General features: G+C 40.0%; 2 protein-coding genes across 3 annotated transcripts in view; both read left to right on the top strand.

The window, feature by feature from the left end:
• The window catches only part of LOC309699535 (C-type lectin domain family 4 member E-like), a gene marked incomplete at its 3' end in the record, with an annotated part of 33,220 nt that extends 21,812 nt beyond the window's left edge, over positions 1–11,408 (top strand). Inside the window, exon 6 of the mRNA XM_082522636.1 lies at positions 11,315–11,408. Within this exon, the coding sequence (XP_082378762.1) occupies positions 11,315–11,345 (31 nt within the window). The remainder of the gene's footprint in view (positions 1–11,314) is intronic.
• Positions 11,409–12,640: 1,232 nt separating this feature from the next.
• The window catches only part of LOC309699540 (collectin-12-like), a 25,185-nt gene continuing 19,430 nt past the window's right edge, over positions 12,641–18,395 (top strand). Inside the window, exons 1-6 of one of the 2 annotated variants that reach the window (XM_082522644.1) lie at positions 12,641–12,888; positions 13,608–13,721; positions 16,646–16,693; positions 17,095–17,234; positions 17,767–17,873; positions 18,055–18,387. In XM_082522644.1, coding sequence (XP_082378770.1) covers positions 12,726–12,888; positions 13,608–13,721; positions 16,646–16,693; positions 17,095–17,234; positions 17,767–17,873; positions 18,055–18,175 — 693 coding nt within the window. In that variant the 5' untranslated portion in view covers positions 12,641–12,725 and the 3' untranslated portion in view covers positions 18,176–18,387. Of the gene's footprint in view, positions 12,889–13,607; positions 13,722–16,645; positions 16,694–17,094; positions 17,235–17,766; positions 17,874–18,054; positions 18,388–18,395 lie in introns of those variants that run through there. The other variant, XM_082522643.1, reaches the window with a different exon arrangement.

The raw sequence follows: 18,395 nt of genomic DNA, 5'->3' as shown, positions 1-18,395 counted from the left end.
ATGGAGTCAAGCTCAACTCCCAGTCCTACTGCCAGTTTCTGGAAGACACCTTCTTCAAGCAGTGGTACAGGAAGAAGTCTGCATCCTTCAAGAAAAACATGATTTTCATGCAGGACAATGCTCCATCACACGCGTCCAAGTACTCCACAGCGTGGCTGGCAAGAAAGGGTATAAAAGAAGAAAAACTAATGACATGGCCTCCTTGTTCACCTGATCTGAACCCCATTGAGAACCTGTGGTCCATCATCAAATGTGAGATTTACAAGGAGGGAAAACAGTCCACCTCTCTGAACAGTGTCTGGGAGGCTGTGGTTGCTGCTGTACGCAATGTTGATGGTGAACAGATCAAAACACTGACAGAATCCATGGATGGCAGGCTTTTGAGTGTCCTTGCAAAGAAAGGTGGCTATATTGGTCGCTGATTTGTTTTTGTTTTGTTTTTGAATGTCAGAAATGTATATTTGTGAATGTGGAGATGTTATATTGGTGTCACTGGTAAAAATAAATCATTGAAATGGGTATATATTTGTTTTTTGTTAAGTTGCCTAATAATTCTGCACAGTAATAGTCACCTACACACACAGATATCCCCCTAAAATAGCTAAAACTAAAAACAAACTAAAAACTACTTCCAAAAACATTCAGCTTTGATATTAATGAGTTTTTTGGGTTCATTGAGAACATGGTTGTTGTTCAATAATAAAATTATTCCTCAAAAACACAACTTGCCTAATAATTCTGCACTCCCTGTATAGCACGTAGTTTCATTTTTCAACTCCAGGGATCAATCCTGATGTTATAGACAAAAAATTGAGGACAAGCTTGTTGATGTTCTTTCAGGGCAGCTGGAGCTGTATGGTTCAACTTTACAATTAAGTGGGGAAAGACTTCCAACCCCCCTGCAACGCACTTCATATTTGCAGTGGTTTGAACACTTTTGACAGGTAGCCAGTCTATCACAGGCCAGCACATAGAAGCACAAACGTATTCGTTCTCACATTTATGCTTACAGCCGATTTAGAATCACTAGTTAACAAAGCAAGCGAGTCTTTGGACTGTGGAAGGAAGCCAGGAAGAACCCAAACAGGAATAATGAAAGGGCCGACTGGTAGATATGGTCTAAATAAGACTAAATTAGTTGTCAGGAACAGCCTTGAAACGTATTCTGCAAAAGTCTGTTAACTTGAACAGTCAGCATTGTAGGACATCCTAACACATTTCTGGGCTAACTTTGGGCTTTTGTTTAGAAAATCTGACATATATCTGAGTATATCTGCTTTTTTGCTTTCAGCCTGTTTGTAAAATCAGTCACTCTGCTGACACTAGACGGGCCACATTTCTGATTGGTCAAAGCAGATTAATTAATAGATTAATAAAGCTAGCATTGCCCTACTGATTAGAAAACTACTTCAATGTGAAGCCAGATGAGGAAATGATAATCTGGTGTTGTTGGATAATTTAGTGCTAAGACTGCACACCTTTGCACCCAGTATTCAGTAAGGGTCCTGACAAGACCTTCTTCAAAAAAAGAAAACAAGCCCTGGATTGGCAAACTTGTTTTCCAGTACAGGCTCCGGAAACTTCTGTTCTTCTACAAACTCACCCATTGGATTCATTGTCAGCTTGATGACAATCTTCAAAATGGCTCACAGCCATTTGTTTGTTACTCCCTGTGTTGCCAGAAAACAAAATAATCGCCATCCGTCTTCTCTCTCTCTATGCTTATCCAGTTCAGTACTTCTTCCTGCTGACTGATTATTTCAGAGCTATTGCTGTAGTACACAAAAACATAATGTGTTTTCGTGTCAGTGTGGGTCCACACGACGCCTGCGATGGATCTATCTTTTGAAACGTGACACGGCAGAACGACATCCTGTCCGACCGTAGCTCTGATGGTTGTTATTTCTGAAAGACAGAAGCAACAACACAGAACAGAAAGGTTGGATTTAAAGCGTCTGTGATGCCAAACAAACCAGAATCCAGTGTGTGCTAAATATGAATAATATTATTGAAAATCACATGAGGAGAAACTTTTAGAAAATCAACTGCCCACAAACAGAAGTCAAATAACAACTTCAACCTTTCACAGCGTAAGAATCGTCTATGAGATGATGTCACGCTGGAAAACATGTCTCCCTTCCTCAAACAGAAACTGAGTTTTTACACAATCTGCTCAGTATCACAGTTACAAAGTAGAAGTACTGATGTCGTGATGTCAATGTTGATAATTTGCTCATATACATATTCCCATGCCACATATACACGTGCACCCATGGCACTTTATTGATGTATGCAGAACAACAAGGTCTTAAAATGTCTTCATTCCTGCAGCCTCCTACATGATGCATCTCAGAGTGGATGAGTCACCCACTTCACACCACATCTACGGTACCATTAGAGTTACCTGAACCTGGAAGCTGAGCTGGACTGCACTAAAAATAAAATCACATATGGAGGTTTAGACAGACTACTAATTACATAACGATCAGTAGTTAAAAGTATGGACAATTTCGAGTGAAGGTGGGTTCAAAATGACTTTTCTAAACTTTAAAAATTGGACTAAATATAGTTTAACCTCATAGGACATCACCACAATACTAAATGTTGCTCTTTCAAATGAGCCATATTGCTCAAAGGGACAAAATTGTTGTTTCTCATTTTTTGTACACCAAATAAAGAGTTTTGCGCATCGTTACTCAATTGTGACTAAAAATGCATCCCATGAAAGAGTTTGGGTCTTTGGGGGTTAAAGCGAGGTTTTGAATTGAGTCTGCAGGCTGACGGTGTTTCATCATTTCATGTTGAAATATGATCACATGTTTAAAGTGAGATCAAGCAGCATTTTTATTTTAAAACAGTTTCATAAAACAATAATTAGATCTCAAAGATTTTTTTTTTGTCTCCTGATTGGCTGTAGACCATTTTCAGTCAATCTCGTGTCGTGTCTCCTGTACTGCACCGAATGTGTTCAGCTTGTCAAATTTACATAAATGTTCACTAGCAGAAGAAAACAAACACAACAGTGTCGACGTCAAAGGATTATAAGGCGCATTAAGTGAAACCAAACAGTCAGATGAGTCAAACTTTACTCAACTCATTCTTCTTGCTTCCTCTACTTCTGTACCATTGATTCATTAATGATTCATTAGTGTTGAACTCTCTTGCAGCTGCTCTATTTCCATGTTCTGGACCTAAAAACAGGGTTCGATCTTTAGTTTCATTCTATAATACTGGATTTATTTTTCTACGTAAGTTTGATCTTTGAGAGTTTAAACAAGAGAGAAAAGTGTGACAATGTTCATGCCTGTCTGAGAAAAGTGTATAAAGTGTGTAGTGAGGGGTTTTACAGCCTTAAAACATCTATGATAATTGTAAGAAATAAAGTTCACTACTTTGCTGATTTCATCTTTCGCAGGTTATTTTTAGAACGTAACTCCCGCGATAAACGAGGGACCGCTGTATTAAAAATGAATTTGCAGACAATGAGAACGTACAACATTTTATATTAACAGAAACTAGCTATGACTTGAATTTCAGGCTGAAGTTGGATTTTTGTTTTTGGTTATGTTCTTTAGTATCTGTGAAACCATTAGCTTAATTATTGCAATTTCAAACAATAGTTTATGCCTTATACATGGAAAAATATCTGACCCCTACCTGCATCGCTGTGATTTCTACAGTCTTTCAAATCAGCTGTCAAAGGTGGGACATCCAATTATTTTTGGAATTTCAATTATCCATAATTTCATGTGAGCTTCACCTCTGAGAGTCCATATTCATAAAGCCATGGTACCAGAGATTTGCCCCAATAAATTGAAGATTTTACCTTCTTTTTTTTTGTTAAATGAAAGACTTTTAAAATAGCCTCAAATTATTTTAGCTGCTGTCAGTTGAATATTTATATTTAAAATTCAGATGTATAGTTTGTTACTGGATGATTCCAACTTCAGTGCCTATTAAGGAACACTGATCTTGGACCAGTGAGATTGTGATGAATGAGATTAACATTGTGCTACAAATTTAAAATTATTCAGCTTTCTCTTCTTCGCTAAATTCAGATGGAGGTTCTGCTGTTTAGTTATTTTTGTTGTGGGGAATCCTGATGGATTCCTCTCATGACACACACCCTAACTTAACACCTGTCTGTCCTCCACCTGTTCAATTCATAACTACAACGACACCAGTCGCTCACAATTCAGACACTAAGCTTACAGTGCAGGAGACAAAGTACCTAACATAACACAGACTAACAGAAATACACCTCTCTGTACTTACATGTATAACTTTGACATTGGACATACATCCAAAAGAACTGATTTACATCTCACTTATTAAACTCACCTTTAGAAGATGATGGTGAAAAAGAAGAGAAGAAGAAGACGAGAAGCAGACAAAGAAGAATCAAACCCAGCACAGCTTTTCTGGACATGTTTGTCTTCGTCAGCAGTAGCGGTAATGTCTGAAGTGCTGCTCAGATCTCTTTCCCTTATCTTCTTGAGTTTGGGTGTTGTGAGGGCTTGTAGCAGGACTAACTGGACACAGTGTCTGCTATTCATGCGCAGGTTTTCTGCTTCAGCCCCTCCTCCTCATCCTTCAGACTGGGCGCAGAGCTGGAGGTTTGCTGTTCTCTACTGTTCATCAGTGAACTGTCTTACATCCACATTCATTTAATACTGAATCAACACAAAATGGAGTGGGAGTCTACAAATAAGATCAGATTGCTATATTTATGATATATTTGTCACCTATATGAAATCAAACCAATTTTAATATTAGATAAAGATAAGCCAAGTAATTACACAGAGTTCCAAATTATTATGCAAATTGTGTTTACGTGTCATAAAGATTAAACAAGTCTTTTTTTCAATTGAACCCATGGATTGAATTGTGTCTCAGGGCTCTTTGTATCACTGAAATCAATCTCAGACAGCTATGATCATTAGTTTGCCAGCTGAGCCCAATTAAAGGAAAAACTACTAAAGAAGGAGGTGGTGGAGTCATGTTTTGAGCCGGAATCACGGGAGAGAACTGATCGGCCCTTTAGGGTCCCTGAAGATGTGAAAATGACCTCTGCAAAGTATGTGGAGTGACTGACCACTTTCTTCCATGGTAGAAAGAGAAGACTTAAAATCCTATTGACAACCTTTGGAGCATCCTCGAGCAAAAAATATGAGGGTGGGGCAGTTTGCATCCAAACAGCAGCTCGGAGGCTATTCTGACATCCTGCAAAGACATTCAAGCAGAAACTCTCCAAAATCTCACAAGTTCCATGGATGCAAGAATTGTAAAGCTGATATCAAATAAGGGCTCCTGTGTTAATATGTAACTTGACCTGTTGAGATATTTTTGATTGAAATAGCTTTTGATTTCAGTAAAATTGATCTACTAATGCTGCAAATTCAACAAATGACCATTTTCAACCTATAAAATGTTTTGATACTCTGTGTGCGTAATAATCTGGAACAGTGCATTTTAAGTTTTTTATTTTTGAAAAACACTGGTTCCATTGGCAGTTTTGTACAGTTACGTTTGAAATATACTCAAATGGTTGATGACTCGAAAATTATGCTGACTGTGTTTTGAATTTAGGAAAATCTAAAACAATTACATTTGCATAAAATTTGGACCAAAGTGCAGCTTTTAAATTATGATTTCATTTACTAGGGGAAAAGGTTATCCAAACCTAACTGGTGTGAAAAGTAATCCTCCTCCAAACCTGATAACTGGAGTGCAACCATTGGCAATCAACCATTAGTGCTAACTGGCAGTGAGTCTCTCATCACTGTGGAGGAATTTTACCCACTGTGCTTTGCAGGATATGGATAAAACTAAGAAATCAGGAGGGACCCAAATGCTTTTTCACAGCACTGTAAATTAATTCACCTACCTTTAAACTTGTCATTTAAGAGAGACGATGTGTCACGGTTCTGGGTCATTTTGACCCAGCATTTTTGTCTCTTGTATTTTTGGTATTTATCTATACGATGGTCTATGTTCTGATTCTTTAGTTATCCTGTTTTGAATATTATTTTCCATGTTTCAGATTATTCTGGTTAAGGGTTTAGTTCTTAGGTTTTGTTTTGGTGCACTCGTTTTCCCTGTTGGTTTAGTTCAGTGTCTAGTCTGTCTAGTCTACCCATACCCTGGGTGCAGCCTGTGGTATGAGGTCTCTTCAATGCCTTGTGTTGTTCTAACTTCTTCAGACATCACCCTCTTCCAGCAGCCACTTCCTGGGTCTTGTTTGACGGGCTCATAAGTATTTTCGTCAGTGAGTAGTGACAAAATTTTCTCATGATAGTCTTTCTGGTTTAGCAAAGCTGTGCACCTACCCTTGTCTGCCGGAAGGATGATAATGTTATTGTCATTACCTTCCTCTCCTCCATGGTGATGTTGGATGCTGGGGGCTTTGCATTGCTGAGACGAAACTTGTGTTCGTAGTTGCTCTGCTTCCACTTCTGCAATATTGTTTTTTTCAAATTGCTGTTTCTGTGGCTGTGATCAGCTCTACTAGCGGGATTTGTCTTAGCGTGACAACAAAATTCAAGCCTTTAGCAAAGATGTTTTTCTCTGTTTGGGTGAGCTGTCTGTCAGACTAATTCTTCACCCTTGGTGTCACATCGTTCCCTCTTCTGGCCGTTTAGGACACTCTCCGTATTTTACTGTAAATAAGTAAGTAAGTAAGTAAAATTTTATATTTATATAGCACATTTCTATATAAAAAGATCACAAAGTGCTTCACAAGTATAAAACAAAAGCAGACAAAAGTTAACAAAATGTAATTCTAAAAAGATGTTTTAGTTGTTTTTTTAAAAAAGTGACCACTGAGTCCACAGTCTGGCAGCCACAGTGGCAAAAGCTGCGTCTCCCTTAGTTCTCAGCCTTGTGTGCTGAATAACAAGCAAGCCCTGATTGCATTACCTCAGGGACCTCCTAGGGACATAGCACTGTAAAAGTTCAGTGATATAGGCTGGTGCTTGTGCTTGAAGAGCTTTGGAGGTCAGAACTAGTATCTTAAAATGGACTGTGAATTCAACGGGGAGCCACTGCAGCTGTATAAGCAACAGTGTCACAGTATGAGTTCAGTATGAGATACTATAGGGCTCAATTTAGAAATGTTTCTTAAATGATAGAAGCAGGACCGAACCAGAGATTTGACGTGAACATCCAAAGTAAGAGCAGAATCAAAGGTTACCCCGAGGTTGCTGATAGACGATTTTACAAATGTTGAAAGAGGACCAAGAGCATTCATTAGAATGTAAGGGCTGCAAAGGCTGGTGAGGTCCAACATTAGGAATACAGAACATTTTCCTGCATCCTTTTGCATCAGAATATCACTGCTTCCAGTGATATTCACAGGGGAAAAACAGATTCACACTTAAATCTTCTTCCCTATAAGCTCACCTGAGTTGTCAATGTTCTGCATGGCTTTTCTCTTGCTCAATGGCTCTCTGCCATTTTTCTCTTGGTCTCCGAGCTCCACTCAGTCATGGTGGGCTTGGCACTCATTGTCCAGATCTTCAGGCATCAGCAGTATGATGGCCTCATCACTGCATACCAAAGACTGAAGAGTAGCATCCTCTTCAGTCCCTACCTCGCTCTTTATTGCCTCTTGAAGAAAAAAAAAGAAAACAGAACTTTCCAGCAACATTTTGCCAACTTTATTCAAACCACACCACACTGATTAAAATCTGTTAATCATTAGCACCGAGGTCCCACACGTGGTAAATAACATACTCATGGCTTTAACTATTTAAGGTCACAACAATAAGGCATTTTCACTGTACTGAATCCCAGTGATCTAACATGCTCCTTTTTTTTTGCTGTAATTTCTAGGACCCTATTTTCAGAGTAATTGGTAAATTGACTGAAATTAGGCAGATGGAAAATCTCGACTGGATTCAAGAGCTTTCGGTTGAGTTGTGGAATCATTCGAATTGCACTGTTGTACTGATGTGTTGTCTACTTCTGTCTGCTGGGTCACTTTTTCTCAGGTGAAAGTGTCAGAATAGCATTAGCCTTAGCAAGCACTTGTCTAAGGGTCAATGTCATACTGTGTGTACTGCATTTTCTTTTACCTGAAGAAAGACTCCTCAAATCCTTCAAGTTTTGAACTTATCCTAAGGCTCTGAGTACACTCCCAGAGACTCACCAGGAACAAAAATACCAAGAACTCATACACAAACATATATATTAAAGAAGGTAGACACTGCATGTTTTGCTGGGTGGCGGAGTGGGGAGGATGTTCATCTGTGATCTGTGTGTGTTTTGTGGTAAGCATCGAAACATCACTACACAACACCAATGCTGTGGAGACCTCACCTGGTGAAGCTCTAACACAGCAGCTATGGAAGGATTCAGGATGAAGGACATTAGGAAACATGAGGCAAAATAAGCTGACTTGTCTCTTAATTCATGGTTTACTGTTAAAATGTGTTGTCTCATTCTAAATTTGATTTCAGCAGCAGGTTTCAATAATGACAGTGGCAGCAGTTTAAGCATTTATAGCAAGTGTGTAAGACAGCGAAAGATAACGTGGGATGCTGTATTTGTTCTGGTACATGTGTCCAAAAGAATATCTGCCCGAGGGTCTATCTCACCTTAGTTTTCACTGGCTGGCATCAGTGCTTATGTTTGTGTAGAATGATTCATAAATGACCCTTGCAGTATGACTGAATGGAGACAGCTGGGGCCCCTTAGTAAGGTCATGTCGCTAACTGTCACTGCAAACTTTGTACATTGCTGCTGTGTCTGGTTTGTCCACAGGCGACTGTGGCTCAGGGGGTTGGGAAGCGCATCTGTAACCGGAAGGTTGCCGGTTCGATCCCCGGGCTCTCTGTCCTGGTCGTTGTGTCCTTGGGCAAGACACTTTACCCTACTGGTGTTGGCCAGAGGGGCCGATGGCGCGATATGGCAGCCTCGCTTCCGTCAGTCTGCCCCAGGGCAGCTGTGGCTACAACTGTAGCTGCCTCCACCAGTGTGTGAATGAATAGTGGTATTGTAAAGCGCTTTGGGTGCCTTGAAAACCGCTATATAAATCCAATCCGTTATTATTATTATTATTATTGTCAGTCCTAAGGGGCCCCCTGCTGGTGCTATTGCCTTTGGGCACCAACCAGTTATCTGCCTAACTTAGAGGCACCTCTGCATGCACCAAGAATGCATAAAGGATTTCAACTGATTTCTATAATCACTCAGAGGCATTCTACCAAAAACATATAATACCTGTCCTGGACTCATTGTGGCGAATAAAACTTGTGTATTCCAAAAAGTCTTAATACTGACTGAGTAGCTCTATTAAGGAACATGTCATTACCAGTGTTGGGCAAGCTACATTGAAAAAGTAATTAATTATAGTTACTAGTTACTTCTTCAAAAAAGTAACTGAGTTAGTAACTGAGTTACAATATTCTAAAAGTAATTAATTACTTGAAAAGTAACTACTGCGTTACTTTAAAAAAATGTTTAACCCTCTGGGGTCCAGGGTATAATTATAAGATGCTGAACACAGCTTCAGCCGTCTGTTTGTTGAAAAATAGTAACGGACCACATTTTCTTGTTAGTAACTGTAACGGCGTTGTAACGATAGGAATAGTAATTAGTTAGATTACTCGTTACTGAAAAAAGTAACGCCGTTGGTAACGCCATTACTTGTAAAGCCGTGACAAAGCTGAAGCTGCGCCGGGGCTGGATCTTTCAACAAGACAACGACCCGAAACACTGCTCAAAATCCACTAAAGCATTCATGCAGAGGAACAACGTTCTGGAACGTTCATCTCAGTCCCCAGACCTGAAAACCTTGAAAACCTGTGGTGTGAGTTAAAGAGAGCTGTCCATACTCAGAAGCCATCAAACCTGAATGAACTAGAGATGTTCTGTAAAGAGGAATGATCCAAAATACCTTCAACCGCAATCCAGACTCTCATCGGGACCTACAGGAAGCGTTTAGAGGCTGTAATTTCTGCAGAAGGCGGATCTACTAAATATCGATTTCATTTCTTTTTTTGTGGTGCCCACATTTATGCACCTGCCTGATTTTGTTTAAACAATTCTTGCACACTTTCTGTAAATCCAATAAACTTCATTTCACTTCTCAAATATCACTGTGTGTGTCTCCTATACGATATATTTAACTGACAGACATAGACAAACAGACACAAGAGCCACCTCCACGGGACAAGACTCTGTCCATCTGCATCTAAAGGACACTCCTTCGAGGATGCCAATGTTCACATTTTCAACAGAGAGAACAGGTGAAAACATCTTCAAGCAACTTAAAGAAGTCCAGACGCTTTTCTTTCCAAGCTTCTAAGAAGACACAAACATGCATTCCTACCCTCATGTACACAGATACAAATACTCACCTATCATAGAGACACACACAAATAAATGCAGCACACATACTCCCCATACACACTCTGTACTCCCAGTGTGTTGTTCTTTTACAATAAACAGCAACAATCAGAAAGTGTGTTTGGATTGACAACAACTGTGATGACACATTATAACCTGTTATTAAAGTTCTGCCCCTGCTTTGATCAAATGTGGGTTACTGCTGGTTAGTTAGTGTGACTTCATACAAGCCTGTGTGTTACACCAGTGGAAGAAGCTTTTCCTTCATCAGTCTTCTTGTTTCTTACTATAGGGCTGAACAGCTACACTAACACTCTCTGGCTCTATGCTGCCCCCCTGTGGTGACAGTTTTGGTTCATATATATATTGAAACTAAAAAAAAAAATAATAAAGACGATTAAATTATTAAATATTTAAAGATAATAAAAAATAAGTTCTGTTTTTATACAATCTGACTTTATAACAGCACATTTTATAGTTTTCATTACATTTTCCCATAAGGTATATAACAAGTGAATAAAGATGGATACTGTTAGGGTGCTGGGTCATCGACCCAGTGTTTTTGTTTTGGTTCTTTGATTTTGTTGATTTTATTAAATTCCAGCTGTGCCTTATGGGTTATAGGATTATTCTTAGTTTAGGTTCTGTGTGGGTTTTGTTAGAGTTGTAGTCGTCTGGTTTTCTGTCTGTGATCCATAGTTGCTGTCTTCCCGGTCTGCTGTACCCTGTGTCAAGTCTGTGTTTCTGTGTTATGTTTCCTGTTTTACTTTGAAAGTCTGTGTCTCATGTAATGCATCTGGTTTTGCTTCCTTTGTCTCGTCAGGCCTGAGCTGCCCCAGCTGTGTTTCCCTCCTGTCTCTCATTCCCTGATTGCCCACTCTGTGTATTTAAGCCCTGTGTATACATCTGTCTGTGTCACAAACTACCCTCAGCTTGCTGTGTTCTGTCTGTCTGTCTGCGTAAGGTTATTTGGAAGTTTGTTACTTTTTGAGTAACGCCGTCGCCTGCAGCGCCACCTCCTGGGGCTCCCACGCCGGCGCCTGCAGCGCCAACTCCTGCGGCTCCCACGCCAGCGCCTGCAGCGCCACCTCCTGGGGCTCCCACGCCGTCGTCTGCAGCGCCACCTCCTGCGACTCCCATGCCGGTGCCTGCAGCGCCACCTCCTGCGACTCCCACGCCGGTGCCTGCAGCGCCACCTCCTGCGGCTCCCACGCATGTCCTCATTGCGGCCGGCCTCGGGACCTGCTCTATCGCCATCACTGGCTTTGCGGTCGGCCTCCTGAACTGTTTTTTGGACTTTTGTGTTGTTGGGCCGTTGACCTCGGGAGTTTGTTTTTGAGTTCAGTTTGTCTCCGGAGTCTGCACTTTGGGTCCTCCATTTCACCATTCATGCCTGCACACAGCCTTCACATTACAATTACAAACATCATGAAATCACACACTCCTTAAGATTACTTATTCAGTACTTAAATTTAGAAATTAAATTTATATAAAGTATATATTACAGAAGAATCATCATCTACAGTGCATAATAACATCAGAAGGCTCAGAGAATCTGAAAAAATCTGTCTGAAATGGTAAAAGGTGAAAATCAATATTAGATCTTTTTTTATATATATATATAAATCAATACATTTTTAAAGGAATTGATACCATTGGCTGGTCCCCATGTTTGCCAGGTCTTGAACAAAAGGAGAAGGAAATCTGAAAAATACCTAAATAAGATTTGGCATGATGATGGCAGTAATGGGAACATTACAGTCACATCATTGTTTTAGTGCTCAGTGACTGAGAGATGATCTAATGAAAGCATCTACAATCTCAAGCAGTCAAAATGGTGTGTTTCTCTAAAATGCAACAGAAATAAAAGTGGAGCTGAGAAAGTACAAGCGAAAGGCTGAATTTGTTTGTGCTGGCGCCTCTGCCAGTGCGCCCCGGGCGGCTGTGGCTACAGTGTAGCTTGTGTCAATGTGTGTGTGAGTGGCTGGATGCTTAAAGCGCTTTGGGGTCCTTAGGGACCAAGTAAATCACTATACAAATACAGGTCATTGACCATTTACCATATCTCTAAGCTCACTTTTTATTGAGCAGATCAAAATGCACTTATTCTTTTGTTAAACAAGTGTTTTTATAGTTTGTCTCAGGCTTTACAAATATAAAGACAAAGAAATGCTCCTCTCAGCACAGCCGAGGTTTTGTGGGTTTGTGCTTCTTTGTTGCTTCTGAAAAGTTTCTTCCGTTCTGAAAGCAGGAAGAAGGCCGGCCAAAAGTGACATCAGTGTCAGGACAGTATATCATTGTATCTGCCAGAGTTAGCAGTGCACAACGGTTAGAGTGCAGTTTAAGCTCCTGCTCAGTGTCTCAGTCCTCTCAACATGTCCTCACATATCTATGCCAAACCAGATCTATCAAAGAAGGTGAGAAACAGCAGAAAGGAGGACGGAGCAGAGTGGGAGCAGAGGGAGGTGGATATCTATACTACGTGTATCTACGACAGTGCAGACTTTGCTCACACTGGAATTCAATCACAAGGAGGAGGTAAGTCACCTGTAATAATCTGTTTACTTCCAGTTTGTTACAGTCAGCTTTTAATCCCAATGAACTGCAGCCCATCAATCATCTCCATGTGCTGTATGAACCTTTTACCTGATTTGCTCTTTTCTTATGCAGCATGATTTCTTCATATTACCTGTTTATACAGTTGGCTCTGCATAGAAAACACATTTAGACTTAATGATAAACCAGCACAGTGGATGGTTATGGACAACGCTGCTGCTTTCAGGGATGTTCAGACAATGTTTGTAACTGTTACTCAAATACTATCTGCCTGCTGCTGAGCTCTGTGTGCAGGAACAGCTGCTAGCTTTCAGACACAAGTGCAGTTTCAGAAAACGTATTCTTTCTAAACAAGACCGCTTCTTCTTCTTTTTTGGGGGTTTTTAATAAAACAAAAGTAATGATATCAGGTTAGAATATGTTTGACAGCTAATAAAAACAGTATGTGTATGATAAAAAAATAAAGAGCCACTTAGAATATATTACTCTAAAATGTAAGGTCATAAATGACCCACTCTATAACTTTAGTCAGTTGACGTCTTGCATAAATAGTTTGGTTGGTTGAGGGTTAATCACAATAAAGATATATTTTGGTATCTGATTCTTTTGTGAAGTTGAGCTCATCCAACCACAACCACAGGTCTATTAAAGGCAGTGACACGAAATGACCACAAACCAACATCTGCACTGTTTTCTAACAGGACCAAAGACTAAGAGTCCTTCAGTCCAGAAGGGCTCTTTCAGATGTGCTACACTGGGTCTAGCAGTGCTGTGCCTCCTGATGTTAGCTGGGATCATCATCCTCTCCATACACTGTAAGATAAGATACAATAAGATCTCGTCCTTCTGTGTGCTCCTCTCTACCGGCCTGTGTTCCTGTGTCTGCTTGAAACTTATGTTCACCACTGCCATTTCCATCCTTTCTTTTAAAAGGTCCAGTACCATCTGTCCTTCTACATTTCTCTTCTTCACATTATTCCTACCCAACACCTCTGTTCAACTACATGTCCACTGAAGTCTGCTCCAATCACCACTCTTGGACAAAGTGGCTCTTCCACTGCATCCACCTTACTCCAGAATTCCTCTCTCCTCTAACTGACCTCCAACCTGTGGGGTTCACACACTGACAATATCAACATCATACCTTCAACTTGCAGCTTCAAATCCATGATTGTGTAGAGCATTCCCGTCACCTCCACAACACTGCTTAGATACTCTTCTTTCAAGATTATCCTTCCTTATTGGCAGAACTGCTTGACTTCGTCTAAGGCTACGTTCACACTGCAGGTGAAAGCTCATCAAATCTGACTTTTTTGACCCTGTGCGACTCGTATCCGATCATGGTATGACAGTTTGAACAGCACAAATTCGATGTTTTCAAATGGGACCTGGGTCACTTTCGTATGTGGTACTGAATCCGATACATATCTGATGTTTTAGAAAGCAACTGCTGTTTGAATGGTCATGTCATCCGTCTTTTACGTCACTGACACAAGACAGACGCCTATTATCAGTGCCAGAGAAGACAAACGAGGAAGCATGGCAGCAGAAACTGGAGACGAAGCGAGTCAATGGACAGAAACTGAGGTTTTGGACTTGATTGGCATATGGTGAAACAATTCTATTCAAGTTAAACGACTCCGTGTCCATATACACCTCTGCATGGAGGTAGCAGCCACTGCTCCAAACAAGGCCATGGTTAAATTACAGGCTGTCTTTTTCTTCTTCTTTTTTTCAGCGTCCTTCTTTCTGTAATTAATTTGTGAAAATTGTGTTGGTTACGACTGTGCAGAAATTGATAGACTGCTGCAACAACACCTACTAGCTCTGAAGCCGCCATTTTTATTTCCGTAAACAGAGCGCGTTGTGTGTGACGTCTTCTTTTGCTCATGCGGGCAGCTTTGAGGGCCGTGAACAGTTCACACTAGAGCGCGTTTGCCATCACATTTTATTTGTAGTGTGAACAACCAGACAAAAGAAATAGGATTTGATCAAAAGATTGGAATTGAGCATTAAGACCTGCAGTGTGAACGTAAGTGCTCCAGGCCTTGCTTCCCTTCTATCTGGTCTTCTGCCCACAAATCTACCTTCCTTCATTTGGATATATCAGCCACATCATTCCATTTATCAGTCTTACTTCTATGTTTAGAGTATCTGAGATCACCTCTATATTTTAGCCTTTCCCTCTCTCTCACTGTTGGCAAACTGCTGAGCAACAGCACCACCAGTGCAGGAATCTTAGTGATTATCTATATGTTTGAATTGTACCCCAGATGCCCTTCCTGACACAACCCTCCCCATTTATCCCTGTTTGTTGTTGGCATAAGGATAACACTGGTTTGAGGGACTCCTTTGACTGGACTGGGTGTTATTGTCAATATATACTCTAATTATTAAAGAGATCAACAAATGCAACTGATAAAAATAGTATCAGAGAAATAAGCTTCAGCTGACCTCCCAAACTGACATAAACAGGAGAAACTGTTCCCAGTCAAAGGCAGCTCAGCCCTACAAACTCCTTCAGAGTGAAACAGGAAACACAGAGTGAGAGCTGCACAGGTGTGGCAGGTTGGAACAAGGAAAAGCTGAACAAGTCCTCTGCAGACGGCGGCCATCTTGGCTCTTTATGTAATCATTAGGCTGCATGTTGGTGCACCAATCACAGCAGAGTACCTGCACATGCCCGTTATCATCCTCTCATTCAGTCACAGCTGAGGCGCAGCATGCAGAGCTTTGCATGAAGGACAGAAAAACACAGCAGTTACACAAAATGACACAAATATGATGACAGTCATAACAACAGGTCAAAGTTCAGTCTGTTACTGTATCATAGACACTGATGCTGTGTGTGCTATATGAGATGCTGCAGGCAGTCAGTGTGAGTCTTCAGCAGTCTGAGCTACAAAGATGGGATCTTGGCTGCAAATGAATGTATGACTGATACTGAATCCCAGCAGCCAACAAACATGCAGCTTCACAACCAGAATGTGTCCTTCTGCCACAGCAAATACAGGAAGTACCTGATCACATGGAAACACCTTTGATATGAGGAAGTGTTGATTCCCACGGCAGCTTGTCTGTTCTTTCAAAAACCTAAAGATAACATCTCTGACTGCATTTCTAACACCTTCCTCCACACCGAGAACAATTATTCTGAATCTTGTCAGTGGTTTTTGTTCACAGTTGATACGTATTTAGCTCATCAGATTTCCTGTAGTTCTAACACCTCCACCCACAGGACATGTTAAAGAACAATGGCTGCAAGTTTCTGACTCTTATTGATATTTGAAAAAGCAGAGGAAGAAGATTATTTCTGTTTGAATCTCTCACTGAGCTTTTCTGATGTTGCTGTGATACCTGTTTAAATATTTCAGTTGCTTTCAGCCAGACCAACATCATTTCATGCTGAAAACAGTTTTACGTGTTATTGTTTCTTTTCCTGCTGTTCTCTATGATGCATATCTGATTTTTCAGATGAGTTTAAACGATTGGCTGATAAATATTTGATAATGCAGTAAGATTTCCTGGCAGAGTGACATTTATGAGTTTATTATTTTCAGCTGTGCGCTTCACTTCTGTTTCCACCAGAGGAGAAACATCCACATGTAAATTACAAAGACAGTGAATACAAAAGTGTGATTGTGATTTTCAGTCATTGTTGTGATGTTGTTGTGTTTCACGGTTGTAGATTTCATGTTTTCAGTCTGTTTCTTGTTAAATTTCTAAACACATATTTTAGTTACTTTGATAAAACAGCAGCTGCAGAACCAAAACAACAACTGTGCAGGTAAGAAAAACAAATAAGTAAAAACATGTTTATCAAGTTCTTTGACTGTTTCATCAATTGTTTCTCAGTATGAAGCCGACAACAGTCAGTTGCAGCAGCTATAGATCAGTTATGATATGATTATTATCTAAAAATCTAAACAGCTACAGGATGAAGAAAGCCACAGGACACAGTAGTAGGTTAGAGATGTTAAACAAATGTTAAAAACATCAGATTTACACACTGATCACCTGACTGAATCATTTTTAATTATAAATGTTTTGTGCTGAGTTCAAATGAATTTAAATCATGTTGGGGGAAAAGGAGAATATAACTATAATAATACATGCACAATACAGATTTTTTCAGTTTGATACTCAGTGAAATTACATCTGTCTTTAAAACATGTGTTTGACTTTAAGAGAAGTGTCCTGATCGATGGACGAGGTTTGGAAGCAGCTGTTACTTTAAATCCACTGAGAGTAAAACTTGGTATGAGAGTCGAAAACTGTGTCAGGATAAAGGAGCTGATCTGGTGATGATAAACAGCAAAGAGGAACAGGTGGGTGTGTTTGTTCATGTCTGTGTGATCTTTGATGGAGCTGACAGTCATCTGTTACTTGTGTCTTTGACCTGCTGTCAGTCTGTGACCTGCTTCCTGTCTCCGCTCTGATGGATTTCTGTGTTTGGTTATTTTGTTTCCATATTGAGAGTTTATGTTTTTAACATTTCAAATGTAATGTTGCAAATTCAGACATTTTATTTAACAAATTTCTAAAGCAAAGAGGAATTTATGGAACAAAATACTTGATTGAAATGTAGAGTTTATTGGTAAATTGGTTGGTAAATATAATTCTCTCTTTCTTTGTTTTTGTTAAATGAAACTCAGTAAAATGAAATGTTAGCTGAGTTTGTTATTGAGCGACAGGAGGAGCTGATATTCATTGATTCTTTGGCTCTTTCTGATTTCTGCACAATGGAAGAAAAGTTTCATCACAGTTATTCTTCCTTCAGACATGTTCACAAGATGATGTCACTACAACAGAAGTGCTGAATTATGACTGGAGACAATATTTGTGTCTCTTCTCAAACAGGAATTTGTCAATGAACTGAACATGAGAGGAGAGTCCTGGATTGGTCTGGAACGCACTTCTCAGAAACATGAATGGAAATGGATGGATGGATCACTGCTGACAGAAACGTGAGACTATTTCATATTACAATGCTGTCGCAGTTATTCCAGAAGTTATCAGAACCATACATAGAAGTTAGATCAGCAAAACATGAGTTGAAATGTTTTTTCACCAGCCCCACAAACTGAATGTAAAGAAAAGCAGAAACAATTTAGTCCAGTTTAATATCATATTTGATCTCTCTGACAGCTTCTGGGCAGCAGGACAGCAGAGTGACAGTTTGGCTTACTATGCAGCTTGTTGTGACTATGATGGGAGATGGACACGGTCATATTATTCTGAATCAACGACCTTCATCTGTGAGAAATGAGTTTGGTGCTTTGATGTAAATGTTTGAATAATCCAACCAAAGACACCTCACTATGAAATGTCCTGCATGAGCCTCAGACTCAGCTTACAGTCTTTACTTGTTCATTCTGCATCATATATTGATTACATATATTGTCCCTCTGTGCTCTGTGCTGTACAGTAAGGTTGGAAGTCATCCACACAAAACCTTGAAGTACTTCATTACTCTGTAGTTCCAGCAA

The sequence above is a fragment of the Aulonocara stuartgranti genome (genome assembly GCF_965226115.1).
Source record: "Aulonocara stuartgranti genome assembly, chromosome: 22".
Classification (NCBI taxonomy): domain Eukaryota; kingdom Metazoa; phylum Chordata; class Actinopteri; order Cichliformes; family Cichlidae; genus Aulonocara; species Aulonocara stuartgranti.
The sequence above is the reverse complement of the archived record's forward strand: the minus strand, read 5'-3'. Positions and strand labels throughout refer to the sequence as shown.